This window comes from Platalea leucorodia (genome assembly GCF_965183815.1).
Source record: "Platalea leucorodia genome assembly, chromosome: 22".
Lineage (NCBI taxonomy): Eukaryota > Metazoa > Chordata > Aves > Pelecaniformes > Threskiornithidae > Platalea > Platalea leucorodia.
The window spans coordinates 5,260,780-5,287,001 of NC_138844.1; the positions used below are offsets into that span (position 1 = coordinate 5,260,780).

Sequence of the window (26,222 nt, forward strand, 5' to 3'; positions counted from 1 at the left end):
CCCCCCGGCCCCCTGCGGCCCCACCGGCCGGCCCGGGGGGGGCATGGCGGGCACGCTGCCCGAGCCGGCCGGGAGCCCGCTCTCTTCTGCGGGGCCGGACTCGCGCTCTGCCGCCTGTTTTCCTCCCTTGGCGATGCCGGAGCAGACGTCACTGGCTCCAAAACGTGTTCATCTGCTGGCGCTGCCCGCCCGGAGCCCCCCCGCCCGCCCCCGCGCTCCCGCTTGGGTAGGCCGCGCTGGCGGGGAGCCCCCCGCCCTGAGCCCCGTGGGGACCCCCGCATCCCCCGGGCTGGCCATGATGCAAGCGCATCCTGATGGGAAGCCATGGCAACGGGGCCAGGAATTTTTTCTCCCGGCATCCCCCTCCCCGCGGCCCCCTCGGCAGCCGGGCGGGAGAAGGTCGCCCGCTGGTTGCCCATATGGTCCCAGGCTTTGCTCCTGCAGTGCCCGGCCCCCCCGGCCACGGGGTGGAAATGGGGGGGCTGGCACAGACGCGGGGTGTCCCTGCGGGGCTGAGGGTGGGGTGGGGGGGTGGGCAGGAGCACGGGCCCCATGGCAGGGCCTGACGCCCACCCCCCACAAGCTGGGGGATGAAGCCCTGGGTCCCACGCAGCACTGTCCTGGTTGCAGAGGGGAAACTGAGGCACGGGAGGCTGCTCCCCGCCCCACCCCACCTAAAGCAACGTGACTTCCCTCTTCACCAGCTTCCAGGCAGGTGTGGGGAGAGCTGGGCCCATCCCCTTGCCTCCAGTGGGGCGTGCTGCCTGCAAGAGCTGTGCAAGAGCCGTGCAAGAGCTGTGCTGCAGCTGTGCAAGAGCTGTGCAGCAGCCATGCAAGAGCCGTGCTGCAGCTGTGCAGAGCCCTGCAAGAGCTGTGCAAGAGCTGTTGCAGCTGTGCAAGAACCGTGCAAGAACCGTGCAAGAGCTGTGCTGCAGCTGTGCAGAGCCGTGCAAGAGCTGTGCAAGAACCGTGCAAGAGCCATGCAGCAGCCACGCGAGAACCATGTAAGAGCCGTGCAAGAGCTGTGTGAGAGCCATGCAAGAACCGTGCAAGAACGGTGCAGCAGCCGCGCAAGAACCGTGCAAGAGCCGTGCAAGAGCTGTGCGAGGGCCGTGCAGCTGCTGTGCGAGAGCTGTGCAAGAGCTGTGCAAGAGCTGTGCAAGGGCCGTGCAGCTGCTGTGCAAGGGCTGTGCAAGAGCTGTGCAGAACCGTGCAAAACCCGTGCAAAAAACGTGCAAAAACCGCGCAGAGCCGCGCAGGGCTCGAACACAAAGGTGCCGGGCGCCCGTGCCTCGGTCTCCCCGGGCTCCCCGGGCTCCCCGGGCTCCCCGGGCTCCCCGCCGCCCGTGCAGGCCCCGCCCGCCGCCTGCCCCCGCCGCCGCCGCCGCCGCCGCTGCTCTCCACGTGGAGGGGGGGCGAGGGGCGTGGCCTCACGCACGGGGCGTGGCTCCAGCCCCTCGGGGAGGCGTGGCTTGGGGCGGGGGCGTGGCCTGAGGCGGAAGTGGGGGGGCGTGGCGGCGCGGCCGTCGCCGCGGAGCAGGGAGGGAGCCGCGGCGGCGGCCCTGGGAGGGCGGCGGCGGCCCGGCCCGGCCCCGGCAGCCATGCGGCGGCCGTAGCCATGCAGCGCGCCGAGCTGCGGGACGCGGAGGCGGCGGCGGCCGCCGCGGCCTCCTACCGGGTGCTCAGCCGCCTGCTGGGCTACGGGGCCGGGCCGGAGGCGGGCGCGGCGGGCGGCGCCGTTACCGGCGCGGCGGGCGCGGGGCCGCTGGGCCCCGGCGGCGGGCGGCTGCCGGCGGCGGCGTTGCCGGGCGGCGGGGCGTTGCGGGCCCCGCGGCCGCCGCCGCAGCTGATGGTGTTCCGCAACGCGGCGGAGGGGCGGCCCGGCGAGGAGGGCGGCCCGGCGGCGGGAGGCGGCGGCGGGGGCCCGGCGGGCGGCGGGGGCGGCGAGCTGCTCTGCCCGCGGCACCGCTGCTCCGCCCTGGAGCCCAAGGCGGCGGCGAGGTGGGGGGCCGCTCCGCCGGGCGGGCTGGAGCTGCAGCTGGCGGCGCTGGGGCTGCGGCCGCCCGGGCTGGGCGCGAAGGGGCCGGCGGGCTGCCCCTGCCCCTGCCTCGGCCCGCCGCCGCCCGCCGGGCCCGCCGCCGAGGAGACCAGCGACGCGCTGCTGGTGCTGGAGGCGCTGGAGCCCGACGAGGCCGGCAGCTGCTCCGAGGAGGAGCCCGGTTCCCCCGGCCGCGGAGCCGCCCGCGCTGCCGGGAGAGGAGCTACCGGTACCGGCCCCGCGCCGCCGCCCGCCGCCCCCGGCGCAGCCGCCCCCGGCGCCAGGAAGGGCTCGTTGAAGATCCGCCTCAGCCGCCTCTTCCGTACCAAGAGCTGCAGCGGCGGCTCGGCCACCGGGGACGCCGCCAGCGAGGGCCGGCGCCCCGGGGAGCTGCCCGCCTCGGCCGGCAGCCTGACCGACGTCTGCGGGGCCCGTGGCCGAGAGCAGGAGGCGGGCAGGTACGGGGGGGGCAGAGCCCCGGGGGCTGCCCCCCGGCCCGGGGGTCTCCGGTGGGGTTTTGGGGCTGGAGGCGGGGGTGGTGGGGAGCAGCCGCCTGCGTTGGTGGCAGCCGGGGGTTGTCACCGGGGTGAAAGCCGGGTGCGTAATGGTGTGGAGAAGGGGCACCGGTGCCGTGACCCCTTGCTGGAGGTGGAGGATGACGGCGAGGCACGCGTGCCACCCTGCAGACGGGCACCGTGCCCGTCCATCGGCTCCCAGCTGGGCTCAGGCCTCTCCTGAGCAGCTGCCGAGGCCTCGTCTTTGACACGGGGTCGGTGAGCGCAGCTGGAGCCCAGGAGAGGCAGGCGGCGGAGGAACGCGCCGCTCTGGGCCCTCCATCGGCAAAGGGGATGGCGGAAAAACGCCCGGGACCGGTGAGGTGGCCGGTGGCTCGGAGGAGCCGCTGGAGCCCCGGGATGCTGCAGGCGCCGGCCGGGCGGGGAAGCGGCGTGCCCCGGGAGCGGCCTCTGGTGACACCGCGCCGGGACCCACGGGGCTGACGTTTCCTCTCGCCCTCCCGCATCTTGCAGAATGATTTCCTGAGGGTCGCGAGCGGCGCAGTTGGGCTCCGGCCTCGGTGGTGGTGGGCGCTGCCACGGGGGCTCGGCTTTCCCGGTGCTCTCCCGGTGCTCCGCGGCAGGAGGAAGCGTCGGCAGCCAGAGGTTGGCTGGGTCGTGTGTTAGGCTGGAGGACAAATTGTGGGACTCCGTGCACCCTCCTGCTCCGTCAGCTCTGGTGCTCCTCGGCTGCTCGCCCTGCTCCAGCCTCGTGTTTCAGCAGAAGACCGGAGCTGCTTGATGCCAGCTGGGGAGGGTAAAGGGCTGATCTGTACCCACTGCCCAGGCTCTGGTTGGGTTGGGCCTCCTGCGCTCCAGAAACCGCTTTCTGTAGCGTTTCCAGCAGCAGAACTGAAATTCCTCATGGAGGAGGCAGGGAGACCCTGCCGGAGGTCTGTGCGGCCAGCCCGGGAGCAGCATTAAATAACTGAATGGACTCGGAGCGTTACGGCACGGTCCTTTCCCCGCGGGGTTAATTAACCTCCTGTGAGGCTTTTGGGGTGCGTTGCCGCCTCGGTGCAGCCGAAGACTTGCTGATGGGCGAGCAGGAAACTTTCTCCAGGCTTGCTCTGGAGATGCTGACCTTGGGTCAGGTGTGACCTGCAGCACTGTGGTCACTGGGCGTTTCGGCAGCCCAAAAGGCAGCCAGGCTGTAGCAAAGGCCAAAATTATCTCCGCTTTGAAGCAGAGGATGGCTTCTGAGACGGGGCAGCCCCAGCTCCTGTGTCGGCTCCCAGCCCTGCAGCTGGTCAGGGTGTTTGAGTCCTCCCTGGAGCTCCTGTGCCCGTGAGGAGCCTCGTGTTTGCATGCGGGGTGCCGAAGCCGTTTTATACAACGGCTTCATTCCCCACAAATGACTAAATGGGCCTCAAACGGTAGCGAGCCGAGTTGCCTGTAATGACATAACGTTTTGCTAATGGGCTTGTGGTTTATTCGATCCTTGTGCCTGGCGAGAGTCCTCAGGACCTCCAGCGCTGGCATCAGGCGGTGAAGAGTTGACAGGCGTGTCTTAGCGGGCTGGGAGCAGAGAAGGACCGTATCGCTGCCCGGGTCTTCCCTCTGGTCGGGGAGTTTAATGGTCACTTCTCGTGCTCCGGTGTCGTGCAACTCCGCCGCGCTAATTAAGCGGTATTTTAACAAAGGTTACTTCAAGGTGCCTGCTGCAGCAACTCCTGTGGTTCAGGGACGACTTCGCTGCTTCCAGTTCCAGGAGTCCCCTCCGGCTGACGAGGGCTGGATTATTTGAACAACGGTTTTTGCTCCTGTGCTGCTGGGGCGCGGGGCGGGTGTGCTTGGTGCTGGCACCGCTCCTGCCGGGAGGCCGCGCGTTGATGGGACGGTCCCGTCTGGCCCCGCTCGTGTCAGCGAGGACAAGTGGTTTGAGATGTGGGGATGCCCATCCTCTCATGAGCAGTTTAGGTGCGGTTTAGCTAAGCTGGGCTTGCTGGGAAGTGAGTTTGGCCTCAGCAGATGCTGCTTTTCTTTCCCTCTCCCTTCCCAGTTGCCCCGGTCCCCCAGTTCAGAGGGAAGTAGTGCGGTGACTTGATTTTCTGCCGTGGTCTTTGCTAGACTTAATGCCACGCTGGTGAATGCTGTCTGCTACTTTACACCAGTCTTCATTGGTTGACTGGGAGGAAAATAAAGCTTTCCTTGGTTGTACTAAGAGCTGGAGGTTGCTGCCTCCCAACCTGTAGCTCCCATTAATATAGGATGGGTCTGGTGTTTACTGGGAGTCGCTGCTGCAGTCGCTTGTGGCCGATGGGGTGGGCTCAGAGCAGCTTTTGGGTTAATTCATGGCTCTGCTTGCTATTGAGCTCTCGTTCCTGACTTGCAAGTCTCTCTGCAGGCCGGTGGTGAAGGGTGCTCCCTTGGTCTGCGGTCGGTGTTATCTAGGCCGGCTCTTTTTTTAAACATCCACCAGAAGCAGAATTCCTGCTATTTGGAGTTGCTGCCCAAGCTTCCCAGCGTGCCGCTGGTGCCGGCGGCAGCACGGTGCAGCTTTGCCTCCCGCCTGCAGCAGCGGTTAGGAAGCAACCAGCCCCATTATCTGAAATCAGTAGTTAGGCTCTGCTGGGCTGCAAGAGGTTAAGAAACTAAATGTGGAGCTACCGAGGTGTGGCTTCTCACCCTGGGCCTGAGTGTTGATATTTGAAGGTTGCATCAATCAAAGGGCTTTTTTTTTGGGGGGGGGGGAGCGATTTGTACTGCAGAGGAGGGAAAGGGGACGGGGTTAGGCGCCGGTTCTGCAGATGGACGGGTGCAGGCGTGCCTGAGCTGCAGCCGCATCCGCTGCGGATCGCTTGCCAGGCTGGTACCCAGGCCTTCTAAGTTAGCTGTATGGATGACCTTGGGTTTTTAACATGTCTAATAATAATTACATGCATAAAGTACTATGCACCCAGCCTGGGTGGCCGAGTAAGACTTGCCTTGGTGTTAACAGGACAGTGCTTTGGGATGAGTGAAGGCAGCACCGTGGGAAGTGCTGGCCGCGAAGGCGGTAGCCACAGCTATTGCAGAACCGGTGGGTAACTGACCCTAAAAAGCCTTATTTGCTGGAGCTTGAGGGGTTTCCCAGTTTTGTGTGTGTGCATGAATTAACGCAGCATCTGTCCACGGCGTTCCTGAATGGCAATGTCCACCTTTGGCTTTCTCCAGCTCGGCAGGGCTGTGCCGATCCGATGCAGCAGCGTTCAGGTACCGGTCACACATAATTACTTCTCCGTGGGTTTCAGCATCGTTCGGAGGTGGCTGTAGAACCTGAGGGCGGGAGGAGGAAGCATGGAATTATGTTGTTTTGGTGGAGTTGGGAAGTGGTGGATTCAGTCCATGTGAATCGTTCCTTGCTCTCGCCCTGCTGCTGCTGTGAGCTTGCTAGAAATGAGAAATCTCGGAAATCAATGGCTGTGAAACACTGGCATAAAATGTAGCTGTTTTGGTAACAGCAAAATGCCAGCAATGCTCCTTTCCGTCTGGCTTAGTGGGTGGGAACAGAGCTGTTACTATATTGTAAAGTTAGTTGATATTAGTCCAGAAGTGTAATTTTGTGTGTGTGGCTGATAATGGGTGAATTGTTCTCCTTCAGGGAAAAAATCCAACCCTCAAATAGGTGTGAGAGGCTTAAAATGAAAACGCTTCCAAACATTTTAATGGGATGTTATATATCAGGATGATGAGTGTTCTTAGCATTTTTATTTGCGAACTTACAGTATTAAATGTTTATCCACAGCTGTGTGACCCGGTGATGTGTCTGGACACAAACAAGAGAAGCATTTGCTCTGCCCCGTGAGAAGATGAGGGTGCACCCATCTGCTCTGCGCTCCCAGGGCTTTTCAGTGCAATCCCAGGGTTTCTGCTCCCTGTAGGGCGGCTGAGTTGCATCTGCTCGGTGCAATCCCTCCTGAAGGGTGGCGAGCCTTGCTCGGAGCTGGTTTTATCTGAAGCTTTGTCCAGGTTTTGCAGGAGGTTGTGAGCAGAGCTGGGGTCTGAAGCACAAGATAGGCTTAAGGTTCAGGGTCAACCGTTTGCTGGCAGGAGGCTGGAGAGTGAGGATGACGTCCAAGAGGAAGAGTGTCAGCCCTGTAACAGCCTGCCTGCAGTGGGGTGTTCTCCTGGGGGGTGTGTAGAGCTGGTCTCTGAGCTCCTGTAGATCTTGGTGGTGTGGTCGCTTGCCTGGATGCAGTGGGACCAGTTTCTCTGGCCAGCACAGTGAAGTTGCGCTATTTAACTTGGAGTAACCTTGTCTGACCCAGCACAGACCTGCAGACTGATACGGGTTGCCCAGTGCTGGGATGGGCGTTGCACGACGTACTGGGGATGCTGGAAAGACCTTTGTCAAAGCTGCAGCGCACGAGAGCTGCGCTTGCGCTCAGCTTCGGTCTTGTGCTCTCCTCTTAGGCGGGGGCGAGTTTCTGGCACCAGGAACGCATTTCTCTACTCACCTCAACCATGGATTCAAGTCCTGGGGGTGCCATGCTCCGTGCCTCGGTTTACCAGCATTTTCTCTGCCTCGATCTGGATAAAGCCCTTTAGCATTGCAGTACGGAAGGCGCTGGGAGCAATGGTTTTGTGTGGGGCGAGCACAGGACTGGCTACAGCGTTGTTATAAAACTGCTGGTTTGGAAAGCAAGCATCACGGGAATTGCTGGTATGCCGGGGTCCTCATCAGAGGTGCGGTTTTGGCTGTTTCCATCCATCTCGGCGGCTCCGGGTTTAGCTCACCTACCCTTCACCTGCATTTTGAAACCCTTTGGGGAGATGCTGTCCTCCAAATGCGGCACGAGGGCATTCGATGCGCTCGCTCTAGGCACAACCCCTAATTGCGCAGGGACCCAACCTGTTTGTCAAAGGCATTTGGCAATGCCTGATCCAGAGAAATAGCGTGACGTCTGTTGTGAAAGAGCTGCTTGGCTCCGGTTACCATACTTGCTTGGGGTTTTTCCTTCCAAAGACTTTATTAATTACCTAGTTAGCGATTTGCTTTGTAGCAGGACGGAGACCTAGCTTTACTGGTTGACTGCCCTACTTAGGCCAAAGCACTGCTCTAGAAGTCGAATAAACACACAGCTTTGAGCTGTCTTGAGCTTCTGTGAAGAATGGTGAAGGTTCTTCTGGTTTGAGAAGGTCGAACGGTGTTTTCTTCTGGTGGGGTGCACTGGGTCTCCTCATCTCTCCTCACAATGTTTTTCTTATTTCCAATAGGAAACACAGACTGACAAGAACTCAAAGTGCCTTTTCCCCGGTTGTGTTCAGCCCCCTCTTCACAGGTAAGGATTTGAAAGATTTACAGTATGGCGTTTCGTTTTGCTATGAAAAGAGCAGCGTGTGCTTAATGACAGACGCTGAATGTTGCCTCCACGTGCAAACCGGGATCTCTGTGAGGAGTCCCTCTGTCCTGCTTGGCCTCAACCCCTGAGCAAGAGGAGCTGTAAAGAACGTGGCTGTTGCACGTCAGCGTTTTGCAATTCCTCCTGTTGAAACGCAAGTTTGAGTTGTGCTCTCGGAGGTGAAGGTCCTTCCTCCGCGCAGGGTGGTTTGCATCCAAGACGTTTGGAAAATCCCCTGTAGAGCAAGTGCAGTTCGGTGCTCCCCTCCCGTGGTTTGCGAGGGGCGAAGACCAAGCCCTGCTTCCCACCTGGACTGCACACCAGTGTCGGCGGCGCTGCTGCATGGCAGCTATGGGAACAGAAACCTCTTTTGTGGAGCACCACCACCTTCTTCTGCGTGTTTCCCCCTCTCTCCACGTGTCCTGCTGGTTTCTGACCTTCCCTTTTCTGCTGGGGGGGGGGGGGGGGGGGGGGAAGTTGGCCGGTTTACAAATGGTGCGAGAGGGAAGTCCTGCTCCGCTGGTGGCTGAAAGCTGTAGTACTGAAAAGCTCCTAGTCACGGTCATGTGCCTGTTGTGGTGTGGGCTCGTTGTCAGAACAGTCCTAGCCACAGGGCTTGGGGCTTCCTTGGGAGAACCCTGCCTCGAGACTTGCGTGAGTAGGAATCTAAGGTCGCAAGTGGGTATTTATCAGCTGCGCGGGGTTTTACGTGGCGTGTTATGAAGGTCAGATTGAAAATAATTTCGTGTTGAGGGTCTTATTGCAGGGCAAAAGAATCAAAATAGGGTTGTGCAGTGGTAGCTGTGTTAGGAGAAGCCGGTGGGTAGAGCTGAAAGCCTCCTCTTGCTGCTGGTGTAGGTGTTTGACAGCAGGGAGCGGCTGGAGAGCTCGGTGCAGGAGCTGGCACGTCGTTTGTGTTCCCGAGTAGGGTGAAGCCCTCTTTGGAGAGCGGTGGTGAAGCCTTACTGAGAAACACTTTAAATTTCAGAGAAGTGACCTTCAAGGCAGAGCGTTTGCTTGACTTGCCTGAAACTAGCAACTGGAAGCTGCTGATCTGCTCCTGTGGTTTCTTGTAGCTCATTCAGCTCTTGCAGAAGTGGAGTCACCTGGGGGTAATTCAGCTGTGATGCTTCTTGTTCTCCTCTCCATTCCCACATGCCTTCAGCTGATGTCCCGATAGCGGAGCAGCATGCAGAGGACATGCTCCTCATATGATGTGACTGGCTTCCTGCAAGCATCGTGTGCGTTTATTTAGCAAATCAAGGCTGGGGAAAGCAAAAGCTGCTTCTGCTGCTTCGTCAGCTGTTGCTAGGGGAAGTTGTGAGTATAAAATCTGTAATTCTGTGTGCTGGTGGTACGTGGCTGTGCGTGCAGAGCTGCTTCTCTTGAAAAGAAACTATGGCGGAGAACCTGGAGTTGACAAGTTTTTGCTTTAAATTTGGGAAATTGATTTGATGAATTGTTAGTTTTTCCTCGTAACTATTTTTAACATTACTTGTGTCAATTTTTGCCAGTTGGTGGGAATCCTGACAGTGCCCTCGTAGGAGCTTTTCCGTTGCAGAAGACTGTTGAAGCATCCCCACAGTGAATGTCTGGATTTTAGGGGCTTTGTTGTTGACTTCTCCAGTCTTACACAGCTGAGGACTTGGCTTCTTTAATGGCTGCTGTACAGAGGATTTTCTGAGACTGGGACCACCAAAGTGGGACAGAATTCAAATGTTTGGCCCGACTTGCATGGTTTTCTTGGTGATTTGCTTCCAGGGTAGTGTGTGAGGTGAGCGAAGGCCTTTGGGAAGGCTGTCCTCGCCTTTCCTGACCTCTCCTCGGGCACCTCGTGGAGGTGCCAGCTCCATAAGTGCACCGCAGCCTGCCGTTGCAGCTCCTGCTGCGTTGGGAAGGGTTTGAAAGCGGAGTTACTGCAGCCCCTCGTAGTCTGGTCGTCTTTTGGTTGTGTTTGTGCGGGATGAATGCAGCCCAACCTCCATGGCCACTTTATTTTCGAGGTGTGGAAATGAAAGAGTGGCTGTGTGCATGCGTGTGTGCTCACACCCATAAGTCCCCCGGGGAGAAGGTACCTCGGATAATAACCAACCCTAAATACTCCTCTTAACATGGCTTATTAATAGATAGGACTTTTAAAAGCAGAAGGAAGCTGAGTCAATATTGTCCTGTGTAATGGATGGTAAATACATTGGCAGGTACTTACCCAGAGGTGAGTGATGCTGCGTGCAGTATCTGGAGCAGGAGAGGAGTTCCCTGCCCACAGGAATTGAAATCTAAGGCAACCAGATTTTGTTGTCCTTGAGACCACGGTTCAGCTGTTCGGATTGATTTGGTTTATGCTGGTGGTTCATCAGGGCCTGGTTAGACTGATTTTTTTGGAAAAGAAATGCCTTGGCTGTGGTAACACCACTTAGGGTCTCTGGGATTTAGGTGTTTTCCTTTTGACTCTGTATCAGGCCCATACTGAGGCTGATGCTTTGACCTTGATTTGATGGCTTCATTTCTCTCCCATGATTTTAGGCTGATTTTAAGCTTTTCTGGTTTTAAGCTAGACATCTTAGTTTGCGTCATTATTTTCTCCAAGCAGTATCCTGGATCCAGAGCCTTTAGGCTTCAGTAAATTGCAGCTATTTATATAAAAGTCTGTTCAGCTCCCTCTTATGAATTTTAAGAGCTGGTACCCTCATGGCCTTTGGGGTAAAAGGTATTTCTGTTTAATTGTCTAAGGCATTGGTAGGCGAACTCAGGCTGGCATTAATAGGAGCGTTATCTCGGAGTCCTGTGCCAGCGGGTGCCACGTAGACCCGTGAAACCATTTCCTAAGACTATATAAAGTGCCAGCGCTGTGCACCATTGATGAGCTCTGCTTGATACGTGAATTCGGTGCTGCAGAGGTCTCGCAGTGCCTTCCTCATCACGTCCTCCTGGTGCTGGACTCAGACGGGGTTCAGGCACGCGTACCGCTATCTGTCATTCCCTTCTGCCTGACCTTCGGGCTGCGGTAGCAGAGCTGATCAATGTCTCAAAAGCGGCGCAGCAGGGAAACTTGATTTGAAAACAGCTAATGAGATCGTCCTCCAAACCCTGCAGGGGTTACTGCCCCTTCCCCTCTCCCTCTGCCTCCCCGCGCTTGGCCTCTGCGTGCCCGGAGAAGATGCAATACTAACAGTCTTGCTCCACCAACCTTCAGGTGAAACAGTGTCACTAGTGGACGTGGACATCTCTCAGCGAGGACTGACCTCCCCTCACCCTCCGACTCCACCACCTCCACCACGAAGAAGCCTCAGCCTGCTAGGTACCGTCCTGGAGAGCATCCTTTGCCGTGCATCCCTACGGGAGTGTAGGCACTGCCCGTCTGCCCTTGCAGAGATAGAGGAGGAGCGTCCCAAGGGTCCCTGGCAGCGGGCTCACTGCTTGCTCATCTGACCCCGTAGCATGCCTGCTCACCCTTCCCCAGCAGAGGATTTCTTGCTGTTCAAAGTTCACTGAAATCTTCAGCCTTTCTCTTAGATCAGCCAGGAGGGGAGGGCGGTGGTGGAGCCGTGCGAGGTGGGATGTAATGTGCTGGTTTCATAGCATTTCTGCTGCTTTTGGAAATTTTCCTCCCTCCCTACCCATTGCCCAGTGGGACCAGTTGCCTTCTGTGCTCTCTGGTTGGTGGAAGTGGAGGCTCCCTGGGAGGCTGCAGCACCAGGAGCCTGGCTTAGCTGCTCTACGTCCTCCTCTGGAGGAGGTTCCTCTGAGCAGGAGCAGCTCAGGATGGGTAAAGTCAGCCTTAGCGAGCAGCACCTTAAACTACACATCCCGTGTGCCGGGTCTGTGAAATCTCCTATAAATGCCTGTCTTGTGCCGCAAGCTGCATGCAAGGAGCTAGCTGGGCTGGAAAGCGTACTCCTTCGCTCTAGGAGTGCGTGCGAGCATGCATGTGTGTGTGCGAGGCTCCGAGCTGGTGTAAAGCGGCAGCAGCCACGGGTGCTGAGAAGCGAGAGGATGCCGAGCTGCCGGTGGGAAGCTCCATCTTCGCTTCTCCAGGCAGCACCGAGTGCTGGTTTGCTCGGGCCGTGCTGTCAGGTGCTCACCGGCGCAGAGCTCGCTCGCTTTCCTGTTTTCTGAATCTCTCTTGCCTCTGTTCTCTCCTAGATGATATCAGTGGGACGCTGCCTACATCTGTCCTAGTGGGTCCAATGGGCTCCTCCCTGCAGTCTTTCCCTCTGCCTCCGCCTCCTCCGCCCCATGCCCCAGGTCAGCTTAGCTTTAGCAGCAAGGCTCTGGCTTTCCCTTCAGGGATCTGGACTTTGGGGGTTTTCTCAGTAAACTTTAAGGCTGCCCTTTGGGCTTTAAGAGCAACGGTGCTGCCCGCGTTGCCCGCTCGGGGCCGTGCGGTCCTACGCTGCCGAGTGCTCAGGCACTGTTGTGTCGAGGCTCTGGTTTCTGTGTGGTGTGGCTCTTGTTGCCCACAGCAGTTTTGCTGAAGCTTGTGATTGCACCAGCTTTATCCTCAGTTCAGCATCTCCTGTTTTCTCTGGTTCCTCTTGGGTTCAGCAGAAGCGCAGCCCACCCCGATTTGCGCTGTGTCAGATAACGCGTTAATGAGTGTCAGCGATGTCGGAAAAGAGCCATGGGAGCAGGGTTGAGTGCAGGAGCCCCGGCTTTGACAGCCAGCCTGGTGTGGAGTCCGGCTCAACAGCGCATCAGGGTGTTCCCTGTGCATTCACCTTTCTGCTTTTGGTTTCCTTCAGGACCCAGGGGGCTTTAACTGCCCCTTTTGCAGGGTGTGTGTTCGTCCCTTCCAGTCGGTGCCTCCCGGCGCTTCCCTTGCCTTCCCTCTGAGCTAGCATAAGGAAATAGCAGGTGAAGGTGCCGAGTTAGTCACCTCGGAAGAGCCAGGTAGTTGTCCTTCACAAGGACGTTGTCCTTCCATCGGTCAGCCCAGCTTCCTCCTCCACGCTGCAGCCCTGCCCCTCCTGCCCTGCCCTCCAGAGCCGTGCGAGGGGGACGGGGCGACTCGTCCTTGCGGTGAGCTCCCCACGGGTGACCGTGGCCCGGGCTGTCTCTCCCTCTGCAGACGCCTTCCCACGGATTGTCCCGCTGAGGCCGATGGAGGCGATGCCCGGCCAGCCCGCCCCGCACCTGCAGTGTCCGCTCTACCGCCCGGACTCCAGCAGCTTCGCAGCCAGCTTGCGAGAGCTGGAGAAGGTAACGGTAACACGGGGCAGGGTGGCGGCCAGAAGGAAAAGACTGCGGGTGTAGGCTCTGGTTTTGGGGACCGACCATCCCTTTTACAGAACTTGGGAGCATAAGATGAGGATAGGACTGAAAAAAACCCTCCTGCCTTTCTCCCAGTGAGGTCTTTGAGTTTAGAAAAGCATTTTGTTGTGCATGGAAGGGGTGTCGTAGTCTCGTCTGTTCTTCTGCCACTTCTCGGTGGTAAGGGATGCAATGGTGTGCTCTCATCCAGGAGCAACGAGTCCCAGCCATCCATACTCCTGGGTGGAGACAACCAGACACTTCCATTTTGGCATTTGAAGGGAATTAACAACGAGAGCAAATTGTTTTGTGTTTGGTTGCTGATAAAATCTTTCTTGCTAGTATCTGCTGATGTTCTGGCTGTCTGTTTTTCCTAGTGTGGGTGGTACTGGGGACCGATGAACTGGGAGGACGCAGAGATGAAGCTGAAGGGGAAGCCGGATGGGTCCTTTCTGGTCCGAGACAGTTCTGACCCCCGTTACATCCTGAGCCTCAGCTTTCGGTCGCAGGGCATCACCCATCACACCAGGATGGAGCACTACAGAGGTAAGAGCCACGGGCGGTTCCGGGGATGCTGCTGGAAGCGGAGGCCTGTGGCTGGGGACCAGTCTGATCGCAAGGTCCCAAAACAGCTCTCTGGGCACAGAGCTGGCAGAAGAGGGGGAGCAGCGGCAATGTGTCCTCGCTCTTGTGTTGAGGTTCTGCAAGAGGCCTTACAAGCTGCATTTGACTTTGCTTCTTGTACCTCAAGCAGCGACTCTCCTTATAACTCTGAAAAATTGGGGAATACAAGAGTGCTCTGTGCCCATCCTTAGGCCTTGCTTTGGAAAACTGGACTCCAAAATGATGATGGCAAGGTCTTTGAGATCCCACGTCGCTGAGATGTGATGTACGGCAAGAGTCACCATTCATAGCTGTCAGTGCTTCCCAAAATGAAGCTTCTTCCCCGGTGAAATGAGAAATGATCTCTTGATGCCGCAGCTCATCACCTTGCTTTCTTCTCCCCCTGTCCGAGGGATGCTCGGCAGTGGTACCAGCTGCAGTCGGTCCCAGGCTGAGGCTTTAGCTCCACCGTGGTGGGTTTTTATTCTGAGAACTCCTGGTACGCTGTTTGTGCCCTTTCTTCCTGCTACACTCCTCCTCCTGCATGGGCTGCTTCTCACCTCGCCCACACGCTTTATCTGCTCATCTTCACGTGTGGTTTTTCTGTGTTGAACCCTTGTACAGACGGCTGTCCTCAGGCCGAGTAAAATGCCCAAGAGGCTCAATGCACGGGGGGAAGCTGCCCTGTAACCAGTGGGCAAGCTTTAATAACAGCTGCCTGTAGAGCCTTGTCATTAAATATGCCTGCAAATAATGGGTTCAGAGGCTTCCCAGCCAACCTGCTGCAGAAAACAGTGGTTTGCAACCTTTCAGAGCAAAGCTCATCTTTTTCTCCTTTCTGCCCTTGCCCCAGGGGTGCTGCTGTTGTCGTCTTCCACCTCTGCTAGTGAAACCTGGCACCACTCCTGCTCTTGAGCCCCTCTGACGGAAAGATGCCCCAGCGTTAATCCTGGCCCATCTAGAGCCGGTTCCCCTGTCCCTGACCATTGCAGAAGGAAGGATTTTCCTTACCCTGTCCTTATAGAAATTACAAGAAGCTCTTGCAGCTGGAGGAGATGTAAGGCTGCCTGTACAGTGGATACTTTTTCATAACTGAGTTTTGGAGCAAACTTCTCTTGCTGCTGGTCTGGTTTCTTATTTTGGGGCTGGGATACATCTGCTTTCAGAGCTTCCTTAGCCTTCCCTTTCCTCAAGCTGTCCTTGCTGCATGGACGGAGGTTGGTGCTGCCACCCTCCCGCGAGCAGCGCTCCCAGCCGTGGCACCGCATCAAGGACTTGGTTTTTGGGTGCAGCACTTGGGTCTGCGTCGGCAGCCCTGTGCTCCCCCCAGGACGGGCTGCCTTGTGCTGAATGTGCTGCGGCACCGTGGAAAACTGCAGACCTGAGCACTTTGATAAACCAATGAAGATGACAAATGGTGAGGCTGGGGGAATGGTAAAGAGATAAATGCTTGACCTTCAGGTTTCAGGTAGGTGAGAGGAACAAACCAGAATTTCTTTGTCTTTTTTTAGGCGAGCTGAGTAGGCGGGCTGGGGAGGCTGCTGTTTGTGCTTTGTCCTTTGCATCTACTGGCCACTTTTAAGGGCTCCTTCACATCAGAGATTCCCGAGAAGAATTACTTATTTTTGTGCTTGCTGATCCTGGATGTTTAGCAGGTGCTAACCCAGGTCGTTGCTCCCAAACTGGCCCATGGCAGGGATGAGAGGTATCTTTTCCCAGTAAAGCCTACGTACCTAGCTGTGGAGAGAGGAGGTGTGGCTTTTTATTTTGTGGGCTGTATATAGCCCCTGTATTGCTGGTTGCTGTCCGCCCTATAGAAAGCCCTGAGTGCTGGACATCCTACAGAGCTGCTTCCTCTGGTTTTTCTGTAACAGGTTGGTGCTGCGGAGCCTGTGATGCTGCTGGGGGAGCTGCTTGTCCAAAAAGTCCCTGGCCTGAAATATGTGCTGGGTACCCCTTCTCCTTAGCACAGGTTCTTTACATGGATGCAGGCTGTTTTCAGCGTCGCTCTGCTGCCTCTCTAGCTCTGGGTCAGCGCTTGTGCGGATCGGTGCTGTCACACACCTCCTGCTGGAATCTGCCCCGCTGCAGGCGTCGGCCTGGGCCTGGCTCCTGATGGGCTCCGTCCTAAACAAAGCCCTTGTTTTCCCATTTTCCGCTTCCTGGTGAAGCTCCGCTCTGTGTTGGCTCCTGCTGGAGCACTGACAAATCCGCAGATAGAAAGGGAGATGCAGGGGGGACGGAGGGGGATGTAGGCAGTGTTTTGGCAAGCAAGCAGGGATAAAGAGTTGCATTTTGGTGCAAGGAGGGGGTGTCTGGTTGCAGCACAAAGAGATCGTGAGACCGGTCTGGCTTGAGGCTTAAACTTAACCTATTTAGAGATCTGTAAAGAGGTTAGAGGGCCTGCTTTCCCTCTGCTGCCCATCTCCAGTTTCATTGTTTGCCACTGGAGCTCAACGCATCCATCGTGTCAGGTGGCAGCACGGGGAGGACCGTGTCGGTGTATCTTGACCCTGGTTCTAGCTTGACAGTAATTTGAATTTAAGGTGTTTGAAACAGCTGGCAAGAGCATGAAGCTGCACCCATGCCTGCTTTGAAATAAGTGATCCTTAACAGCCACAGGGCTGGCAGAAGAGGACCTCAGCACCGGGATCACTGTTTTTATATACCTCTAAGTGTGGGCTTAACCGCTCTGATGCGCTAGCTTTCTTTGGGGGTGCTGTTAATGGGGTACTGCGCAGGAGCGGGGGCATCTGCTAATGCTCTGTTAAAGTATGTTTTGATAGTTTAAGTTTTAGACCCAGCCGTCGTTGCAGGCTGTTTACAAGTTCAGGCAAGCATGACTTGTGGCCATGCTTGGGTTACAGTGGTCACGTTGTCATGTCTTTCTGCGTATCCTCAGCTCTTGGAGAGCACTGGTTCCAGTGGAACAGCATCCTTGCAAGCTGGTGCCACTGGTGTTTCCTCTGAGTGCTTGCCTCATCCCAGCTCTACAAGAAGTAGTCAGCCTGAAGCATTCACCTGGTCTTTGAGAACATCAGGCTTGTGACTAAATGCCTCCTTTTGCCCCCAGCGCTCCTATAACCTGAAACCTTTTCTGTTCTCTTGGAAGGGACCTTCAGCCTGTGGTGCCATCCCAAGTTTGAAGACCGCTGCCAGTCTGTGGTGGAGTTCATAAAGAGAGCAATCATGCACTCCAAAAATGGGAAGTTTCTCTACTTCCTCCGATCCAGGGTTCCAGGTGAGTCTCCCGCTCCGAGTCTGGGGGATGTTTTGCTCTGTGTTTAGCTGCTGGTCTGTCCTAGTTTAAGATGCCTTTGGTCTGCTGCGCTCAGTGCCCTGGGCTGCGTCCTTGCCCACTGACTTCTCCGAAGGATCCTGAGGAGCAGGTCTCTCGCTCAGCAGCTGCACCGCTTACTCGTGGTGTGAAGGAGACTTCCCAAACCTTTCTTTCCAGGAGTATGGAAACATGGTACCATCTCACACTATGACAAATGGAGCTGGAGACTGGAAAGCCAGTCCCTCAACAAGCAATTACTTGGCTACTAAAACTCTGCTTTCTTCCCTCCCCCCGTCTCAGTAGTGCTGTTCCTATGAACCACTCCACGCTTTGTAGTTTCCCAGTTGTCCCTTAGCTGAGACCCACCCGGGGCTGTCGAGGGGAGAGACATTCAGCTGAGCGTATGGGAGCGTTTCCAAGTGCGAGCTGAAAGTGAGCCTCAAGCGATAGATATTGTAGATTCAGAGTCCCCGGGGGGGGACCGGGATGCCAGAGCCCATCAACAGGCAGATACTTGCAAGCAAGGAGGGAGTGTTAGTGGAGCTTTGTTGAAGCATGTTTGATTGCACGCTGTTGGGATTGCAGAGTGCTTGTTTCCCCATCCATCAAACTCTAGTTCCTTAAATAGACTCACACCTCCCTGCTGCTAAATCTGGGCAGGCAACTGGACCAGTATCTTCTGTATCTATTTTTTTCTGGTTTTTGCTCATCTGTCCTGGTGTACCAGAAAGCTAGCCAAAAAATCCAATGTGAAGGGAAGGGAAGAGCCTGCCAAATAGGCAAATATGCCCCTTACTTGCGAGAGCGCAACAGTGGGGGACAGAATTTGGAGGGCGGCTGAGTGGCGATGCTTTGAACAAAACGGAGCAGGAATGGGACCGCTGCCGTGGTGAGGTGGGTGGCAGCAGGGAAGCAGAGAGGGGCAGGACTGAGAAGAGTGTGAGGATTGCTGCGGTAAATCTGGAAGTGAAACTGTAGTGAATTTGCTCCCTATCCATGTTGCCATCATGCCTGCAGGCTCCGATGGTGCCAGCAACCTCTCCGTGGCACAGCAGCATGGAGAGGATTCGGCCCGAAGAGTTTCTGGTCTAGAGGAGGCTGGAGGGGAGGAGGGATGGGATGTTCCCTCCTCGGGGCTCCTGGCTGGAGTCACAGCCCAGATCTGTTCAGTGTTGCCCTCTGCTGCAGGCACCGTCAGTAACTGGAAAGCTGATTTATAAGGTGGCCATGCCTTGGGGAGGAGAGGGATGTAAAGCTGGTTTTTACAACGTACCCTACCTTCAAAAAATCCTTTCAACTTGAAGATGCTTTACCTTCCTGATCCTGAGATCTCTCCCCCTCGAGAATAGGGCTTTGAGGGTTTAGGACTCCAGGCAAATACCTTAGAAAGGACTTGCTCTAGAAAATTATCCTTGAAAAAGAAAATATCCCCCCCCAACCAGCACTGTGCACCTGCGGAGGAGTCCCTCGGTGCCTGGTCCCCCCTCTGAGCCGCCAGCCAGCTGTGCCGCTGGCTCCGGGTCCCGCACCTCTCCGTCTGGGTGCAGCGTTGGACCTGGGCGCTTCGTAGAGCTCCTGTGCCTTGATCCTTGAAAAACAAAGTCTCACACTGATGCCTGATCTTTGGTGGGGGAATATTTAGGATCTGCATCTCCCCAGTGTGCTCGTTAGTGCTGTTGTCCTGCTGAAATGTTAACTGCTGCTCAGAGGAGGGGGCTGTTTCCAGCTCGCATCTGGCTCCTGGCAGCGAGGCATGTGGCTAGCGCAGCGTGCGGAGCTCGTGCTGTGTCCCTGTAGTCGCTGGCTGAGCTCCCAGAGGCTAATTCCTTTTTGGTAGGAGAATAAGAAGTGGGGGGAGAATCCAGCCTTCAATTGATGGCTGTTCTTTGCTTTCTCAAAAGCTGGCTCACAGCTTCCTGAGCTGCCTGGAGCAGTTTTGAGCCCATCTTAGTGTGAAGAGCTTTCCCTTTTCTCCTTTCACTCCATTGCCCTCAGAGACAAGCCAGCAGGAGGGGGTTAGAGTGTAACTAGCTTTGAATCCTGCTGTAAAGACAGATAAAACCTTGTGCTGTGAATGAACCCAGCTCCTGACGATCCTTCCCGGCGCTCCTGCCGGCCTCTCGGTTCTGTCGGCTCGGTTGTTGCTCTTAACTTTGGGGGAGGAGGCGGCTGTGGGGCGGGGGGACGCCTGGATGCAGCTCAGCCCTGCGAGGCTGGTCCCTGCGTGGGGAGCTGGCTGGAGCAAAGCCGCTGCCTCTGCCTTTGTGCCCAGCCTCGTGACCCCAAGAATGAGCAACTCTGGCGCAGCTTGAGCTGACCGAATCCCCCGGCTTTTTAACGCCTCGCTAGAACTACCCAAAGGGTTATGCAGAGCAAAGCCTACGTGCCGGTCATGCTGCCTGCCTTCTCCTTTGGCTTTTTTCTGCATCCTTTCAAAATGCTGTTGCTTCTCTGTATAAAGCGATGCTTCGTCTCCTAGTCCTGGGAGAGGGGGGTGGTTCGGAGCTCGCAGTGTCCCAGGGTCTGCTTTTCCCCCGCCGCCCCATGACATCAGAACTGTTGTTGCCTTGTGAGGAAGGCTGGAGATATTTTGCAGCCAAAGGGGTATCACCCCAGAAGGTTTGGCTCCCCGGTCCCAAGCGACTCCAAAGCAGTGGGCTCCTGGGGAGATCTGCTGTCGGACACGACCTTGCAGAGAGCTCTGGTTCCCGAGAGCCAGCTTTTCCTTTCTGAATCTGTAGCGGTTCCTTTCCATTGTCTCCAATATTGCTTTTTTCCAAAGGTCTCCCTCCAACGCCTGTCCAGCTCCTGTATCCAGTCTCCAGGTTCAGCAACGTCAAATCCCTTCAGCACCTTTGCCGCTTTCGGATCAGGCAGTTGGTCCGAATAGACCACATCCCCGAGCTCCCGCTGCCCAAGTAAGTCTCGAGGACTGGCCTGGGGACGAGTCTCTTGGGTTTCCTCCCTGAGCCTTGCGGCAGCCGGCAGAGAGAAGGCGTCTGTATCTGCAGCCGGGGCTCTGGGAGGGAGCAGTTGGCTTCTTCAGCCTTGGGACAGCAAGAAAAATGTCCTGTGGCGTGTAGGGATGCACGCAGGAGTAGTGACCGGCTCAGGAGTGAGGTGTTACCTGCCGGTGCCGCAGCCTTGGGGTACAGGCTCCTGTTCCTGCTGGAGGTGACTGTGCTGGGCGGGCTGGGGGAGAGGTGCTGGTTATCCTTTGCGGAGGTTGGCATGGCTGTGGCTCAGGGTTAAAGCTTCTGCCCGTACCTTCCCCAGGCCCCTGATCTCCTACATCCGCAAGTTCTACTACTACGACCCGCAGGAGGAGGTGTATCTGTCGCTGAAGGAAGCTCAGCTCATCTCCAAACAGAAGCAGGAGACCGAGTCCTCCACGTAGCGAGGCTGCCTCGCCCGTCTTGTTGCTGTCACTGATGGTACGTGTGTGCCGCCGGTCCGTGTGCCGTCCCGTGGGGTCAAACGCAAATCGCTCTGTTCCCTCCGATTGCAAAGAAAACACAAAACCCTCCCGAAGTAGTTGTGGCTGCTCACTCCCTGGGCTTTTACCATTGCCCAGCTTTCCTTGGGGAGGGGAACAAGCCTTCTGCCGCTTTCTCGTGCGTATTTGTGCCGACACAAGCCTGTGCTCACTCTCGTGGCAAACCGGCTGCAGTCTGGGGCAGATCCTGCCGCATCAAGCGGGCTGTTTGATCCCTCTCCCTTCTCTCTTCCCCGCTAGGAATTTGATTGTTGCCATCCTGTAGCCCGAGTCAGGCTGTGGTGGGAAGGAGGCACGCGACGGTGAAGCCTGCTTCTGCGGTGCCGCTTCGGCTCTCAAGCTCTTTTGTACAGAGAAGAGGGTTCAAGACTCCTAAGAAGCACAGCAGAATGGGAACAAGAGCCTCGGCTCCTGGCTGAGGGAGAGGGGTCTCGGAGGCAGCTGAGCCCAGCTCGCGGACTCCTTGCAGAACAAAGAATGTCATGGCACTATTTACAATTTTTTGAAAGTTTTATTTTTGATGTCGTCTTTTTTTTTTTTTGTTGTTTATTTTCAGCATGAGAAATACTGTCTTATGATCAGCTGAATTTTATTATCCTCCCTTGGAAACTTCAAGGTGGGGAGAGACAGAGAGAGAAGGGGACTCTCTAAGGAAGATCATCTGCTCCAGGCGTTATGGCAAGACTGTTCTTTGGCCCTCACCGAGAGGGGATGCAGCCGGAGAGCTGCTGGGAGGCAGACTGAGCCAGAATCACGTGCAGCTACGGGGAATAACCTCTGGGGAGCATGGAGCTCTGAACAGCAGGCAGCTGCACAGCTCCCCTGCTTTCTAGGATTTGGGAGAAGAGCACCAAACCTAGTCTTGGGCAGCCGAGCTTTGCAACTGGATTTGCATGGTGGTCCTATATGCTTGTAAGTTAGGTCCAAGGAAGGAAGAGCATGCAAGCCATTTGGAGGTCCTGGAGCCTTCTGCCAAAGGGAATGGTCGTTGCTGCACTGGGGAGCAAGGGCTGCTGCTCTGAGGAGGCGTCGTTCCCGTAGCAAACACTGGAAGATTTCACTGCAGCCCTGTGATAAGTGGAAGGAAGGTGGCAAAGCTGTTGCTGTAACCGTTGCAGCGGTCCCTGGACCAAAGGTACTTGCTATAGTGATCTCAGTCTTTCAGAGCTGTGGGAGATGCGCTTTTAGCCTTTCTCTGGCTGTGTCCAGAAGCTGTGAATGAAGTGGCTTTCTGTAGAGCTGTGAAGGATCCTGATCAGGAGTCGCTGGGGCATTAAGAGGCATCTTTGGGGTGACTCGGAGCAAGAAACAGAGGGTTCTTCTGGAACGGCATCTGATCTCTTGGAGCTTGCTTGCTGCTTTCTCCTCTCCCTGGGATGTCTGTGGAACCACAGCGGTTTGGAAACAGTAAAGCCAAGAGAGGTGGTAGCTCTTGCTGTGTCTCTGGGCTTGGCACAGGCTGAAATACCGGCCCCTCACCTTCAAATCCTGCTCTGCTGTTTCATCCATTGCAACAACTGCAAAGAGTCTGCATTTCATGGTGAAGTTTCAAGTTTGCCCAGAGTGATGCTGAGAAGTCTGGAGAAGCATCTTTCCTCCTGTATTTAAATGAGCAAGCGTTCCTGTGCTCTCAGCCCAAGTGAAGGGAACGCTTCATCCTGCAACAGCGTGGCGCGAAAATGCGATGTTGTGTGCGGCCCGGGTCTCTGGATCCGAGGTCGGTGCCCTGTGAGCCGGCTGCAGTCACTCAGGAGCTGCTAGGACTTTGGTCTTGCCCTGGAGAATGATCTATGTCCTTGAATTAGACAGAGGCATGTGGATCTTAAAGCTGCCTGGAAAAATTCTGATTGTCTGCCTCTGCCAAGCGTTGCTGCGAAGGGTGCTAACAAATCCTGCCCTCCCTTTCTTCACCATCACCTCTGGCCTCAGTTTTGGTCTTGGAGAAAAAGTATGTTTTTTGTTTTTTGTTTTTGCTTTTTTTTTTTAAAAAGGATTTGGCTTCCAGATGAAACTAATAGCTAAGCTGCAAAATCTGTAGAAATACCTCATCGGACACTACTCGCTACTGACTGTGTTGCGTTGTCGGGGCAGTGGTTATCAGGAAGGGGGAGCTGCCCCGGGACGTGCCGAAGAGCATATCCTGACCCTTGGTGAAACTGGAGCTAATCTGGTCTACAGCTTCCATGTCCCCTCCGCGCGGGGACCAGCCTTCATCCCTCCGCAGCCGCCGCTGTGTTCCCTCCCCTCGGCCGTAGACCTACAGCTCGCACCAAGTTATCAGCGCAGCCTGTGAATAAATGCAACTGCTTCGACTAAAATGCACAGCACGCTGGGCGAATGTTGGGGGGGAAAAAAACCATCTGTACTTGTGCAGGTGAAACTCAAATATCCGCACGCCCGGCCCTGCTGCATCCCGGCTGTCCATGTGCCGAAGATTTGAATCTTCCAATTTATCCGTATGCTGGAAAGGAAAACCTTCCCAAGAGCCAAGCCTGGTCTGACGCCTGAAGTGTCCAACTCTGTGCCAGCGATGAACAGTGTGCCCAGTGCACGTGTCTCCTGTCAAGCTTCTCTCCAAAAAAGAGACCCCGGAGGCAAGGGTACGATGGTTTGGGCCAGTGCGTGTGGATAGGTGATGGCCTGCGGGACGTGCGAAACGGGGGAGCTGTGAGTCTGCCCTTGGAGAAGCCGGTCCTCTCCCAGGTGTGGTGGTAGCGACAGCATTTTCACTCCTTCCTTCCCCGTTCTGGGATGGAGAGGCGCAGGCTGGGTTTGGGAAGGGAAAGCAGCGGACCTAGAGAGCAGACCAGGGAAAACTGGTGCTGGCCGGGCACTGGGAATCAGTGCAGAGCCCGTCCTGCCGATGCTGGGCTTGCCTGGGGTGAAAACGCACAACCCTGCTCCGTGGTGGGTCAGGAGCGCCGTCCTGCACCGCTCCATCCCCTGCCCCTCCGGGGCGCTCCCCGCGTCCCCCCGGAGCTCCCCGCCAGGGTGGGTGGGTGCCTCTGCGGCTTTCGGAGCTGGTGAAGAAGCAGCCAGACTTTAGGGGCGATACTTGAATTACATGTATTTGGTCGGCTGTCACTGTCCTCGGGAGGACTTCTCCCAACAGCCTGCTGGTGCTTCTGCTGTTACTTGAACCCTGTCCACGGCGCGGGCAGCCCTCCCCAAACTGAAGCCAGCAGCAAGGCTTGGGCTCTGTCTGCAGCAGCCGAAATGACGGAGGAAACGTGCTCTGGGGTGTCGGATAGGGGACGGTGGGACACCAGCCTGTCACCCCGATGCGCTTGGTGTCGGCTGTAGCTGCACAAGACCCCCTATCGATCCGGAGCGGTGGGGTCAGCTCTGCCGTGAAGGTGGCAGATGCTCTTCAGCCTTCCCAGGGCCCTGCTCCACCTCTCCTTGCTCCCAGACAGGCAGGGGAGCTGGAGCACGGCAGTGCCAGCCTGCTGCCTGTGGCTAATAGTGCTGGATAAGATCCCAAGGTTAACTGTAGTTAACAGCCTTCTCTTGAAATCCATTGAAAATAAAGCTGTTCCTAGAGTTCCTTCACACCTAGGTGTAAGGGGAGGGACTCGATCTGCTGTTTGGGCATGGAAAGGGACCAGAGCTTTTGTTCTGAGGCTGGATGTGAGCAGAGCAAGCAGAGTGGTCTCTGCCGAGGGGGTGATGGTCTTCGTGGGCGTGGGTGAGATCCCAAAGAGGTGGCTCGGTCCGGTCTTGCCAGCAAGTCCCCATCCCTGTCTGGGGAGGAACACCTGACGTTTGTATCCTGCCTGGAATGGTTCTGGAGGTCGGTTCTGGAGGGTGCTCTCATCCTGCTGATTTGGAAAAAAATTTTATAGCCTCCTTTGTCCAACCTTGAATTCTGCAGAGGTGGTTGCTGTCCTCCTCCCTCTAGCAGGGACCGGAGGCAGATGAACAACGAAATGGACCATAAAAACTACCAAAGCGCAGAAAATACCCACGGAAAAGCTCCTCTTTCAACTGGAGATGGTGCTTTTTCAGCTGGATGGGTGCAGCCTTCAGCCGTGTGTTGTACCTGCTTATCAGGTTGGCAAGATCCCACGGCACGGTTTGCTCAAGCCGGCTGCTCTGTGCAGGGCCCCCGCTCCTCTCCCTGCAGCCTCTTTCAAGGTGGGGAATGACCTGGCTCGCTCCTGCAGCGTGAAATTCAGATAAGCTGGGGCAGTTTTCTTGCATGGAAGTTTTCAGCTCGGCGTCGACCTCCTTGGGGCCAAAAGAAGGAGAAAAAAAATTCATCTTTAGCTTGGTTTGGGTGGGACCTGATGCGGGCAGGGTGGGAACCAGCTGAGCCGCTCACGTGGGAGGGAATCGGTGGGTTTGAAGGCACCAGGCACATGGCGCTTACATATCTGGCCTGTTTATAAACCCTAAAAGTGTTTTTAATAGGGACCTGTGTTATCATGCATGTGCCTGAAGGAGCACGTGGGTGCAGGGGGATGTGCAGGGCTGTGCCCCGGCCGGGCAGGCTCTGCCGCGGGTGACGCTTGGGGCTGAAATCATGGCTGGGAGCGTTTTGGGGAGGAAACTGCTGGAAAGCAGGGTTTGCCAGAGGAAGGATCGTCCTGCTGCCAGTAGGAAGGGAACTGGCTGTTGTCCTTTGTTCTTCGCAGTTAAGATCTGCCCTTGGGATGATTTTACCCTTCAAATTGACCACCAGGTCTGAGCCTGCCCGTGGGAGGGCTCGTCGGGGACCCAGGCGCCCGCCCGAGCCCCCTCGGCTTTCGGGGATGGTGGGATTTATCGGCGCGCTCCCCTCCCCGGCCCCTTGCTCCTCATCCAGAGTCTTCCAGGTGAGATGGGGCAGGCGGGGACCCCCTCCCAAACATCCCCCGGGACAAGGGGGTCCCAGCGGCGCTGCCTCCCACCGTGCCTCCAGCTCAAAAGCACAACCGGTGCCCAGAAACGCAGCGGCCTCCCGGGGTGCTCCCCACCCCAGCCAGGGCTTTACTCCCAAAAACCGCTGGCGGCCGGTGAGTGACGCTGGATCCGGACTTGCCTTTAGAGAAGGAACGAGCAGATACCGGCAGCTCCGAGTGCAGGACCTCGCGCTGCTCGTCGCCAGGACTGTCGAACCACCCTTTGGTAGAAATGCAGCTTTGCTTAATTTTATCCTTTTTTTTTTTTTTTTTTTTTTTGGTGTGTGCTTAATTTATTAAAATAGTTGCTGTATAATTTATTTTCATAAACTATATTAAAAAGTTACTAAATGGTAAAAACAGACTTGCAGGCCAATCTTTCAGAAGAAGAAAAAAAAAAAGGAAATGTTTTTGATATAAACACAACAAATGCACTTTTGGGTGTGTTTGGTTATTTTTGGGGGTGGGGAGGGGGAGCCTGGCTGTACCTGTGGGTTTGTCTGTATATATTGTATTAATAGGCATGTTTGGCCTCGCGTGTGGAGACGTTAGTAACTGCTGCAGGTCCTGTTGGGGAAGCTGGCGTGACGTTCCTCGTTCGGTTTTTTTTCTTTTTTTGTAAGTCGTCAGTGAGGGAGAGCTGACTTCGGTGTTTGTAACTCATTTCTATCGTCGTTTTGACCGATGGGTTTGGTTTGGTTTTGGTTTTTTTTGGTTGGTGGGGTGGGAAGGGGAGAGAGCTGGGGTTTGAAATAAAATAATTGGCAATTGTTTTATGTGCTGTGTGTTGTCTT

The 26,222-nt window shown here is 56.4% G+C and overlaps 1 protein-coding gene across 2 annotated transcripts; it reads left to right on the plus strand.

The window, feature by feature from the left end:
• Window positions 1-1,618: 1,618 nt before the first annotated feature.
• Window positions 1,619-24,819, plus strand: SOCS7 (suppressor of cytokine signaling 7; the record flags this gene model as incomplete). 2 transcript variants are annotated; one of them, XM_082332068.1, is made up of 10 exons in its annotated part: window positions 1,619-2,496; window positions 7,792-7,856; window positions 11,110-11,214; window positions 12,060-12,161; window positions 12,985-13,115; window positions 13,544-13,712; window positions 16,882-17,010; window positions 19,832-19,967; window positions 20,326-20,483; window positions 20,786-24,819. In XM_082332068.1, the coding sequence occupies 9 exons, from the start codon at window positions 1,619-1,621 to the stop codon at window positions 20,444-20,446; spliced, it is 1,836 nt and encodes a 611-aa protein (XP_082188194.1). In that variant the 3' UTR covers window positions 20,447-20,483; window positions 20,786-24,819. The 2 variants fall into 2 exon arrangements, with proteins under 2 accessions (XP_082188194.1, XP_082188195.1); XM_082332069.1 differs by having other exon boundaries at window positions 21,102-24,819.
• Between the last annotated feature and the right edge of the window lie 1,403 nt (window positions 24,820-26,222).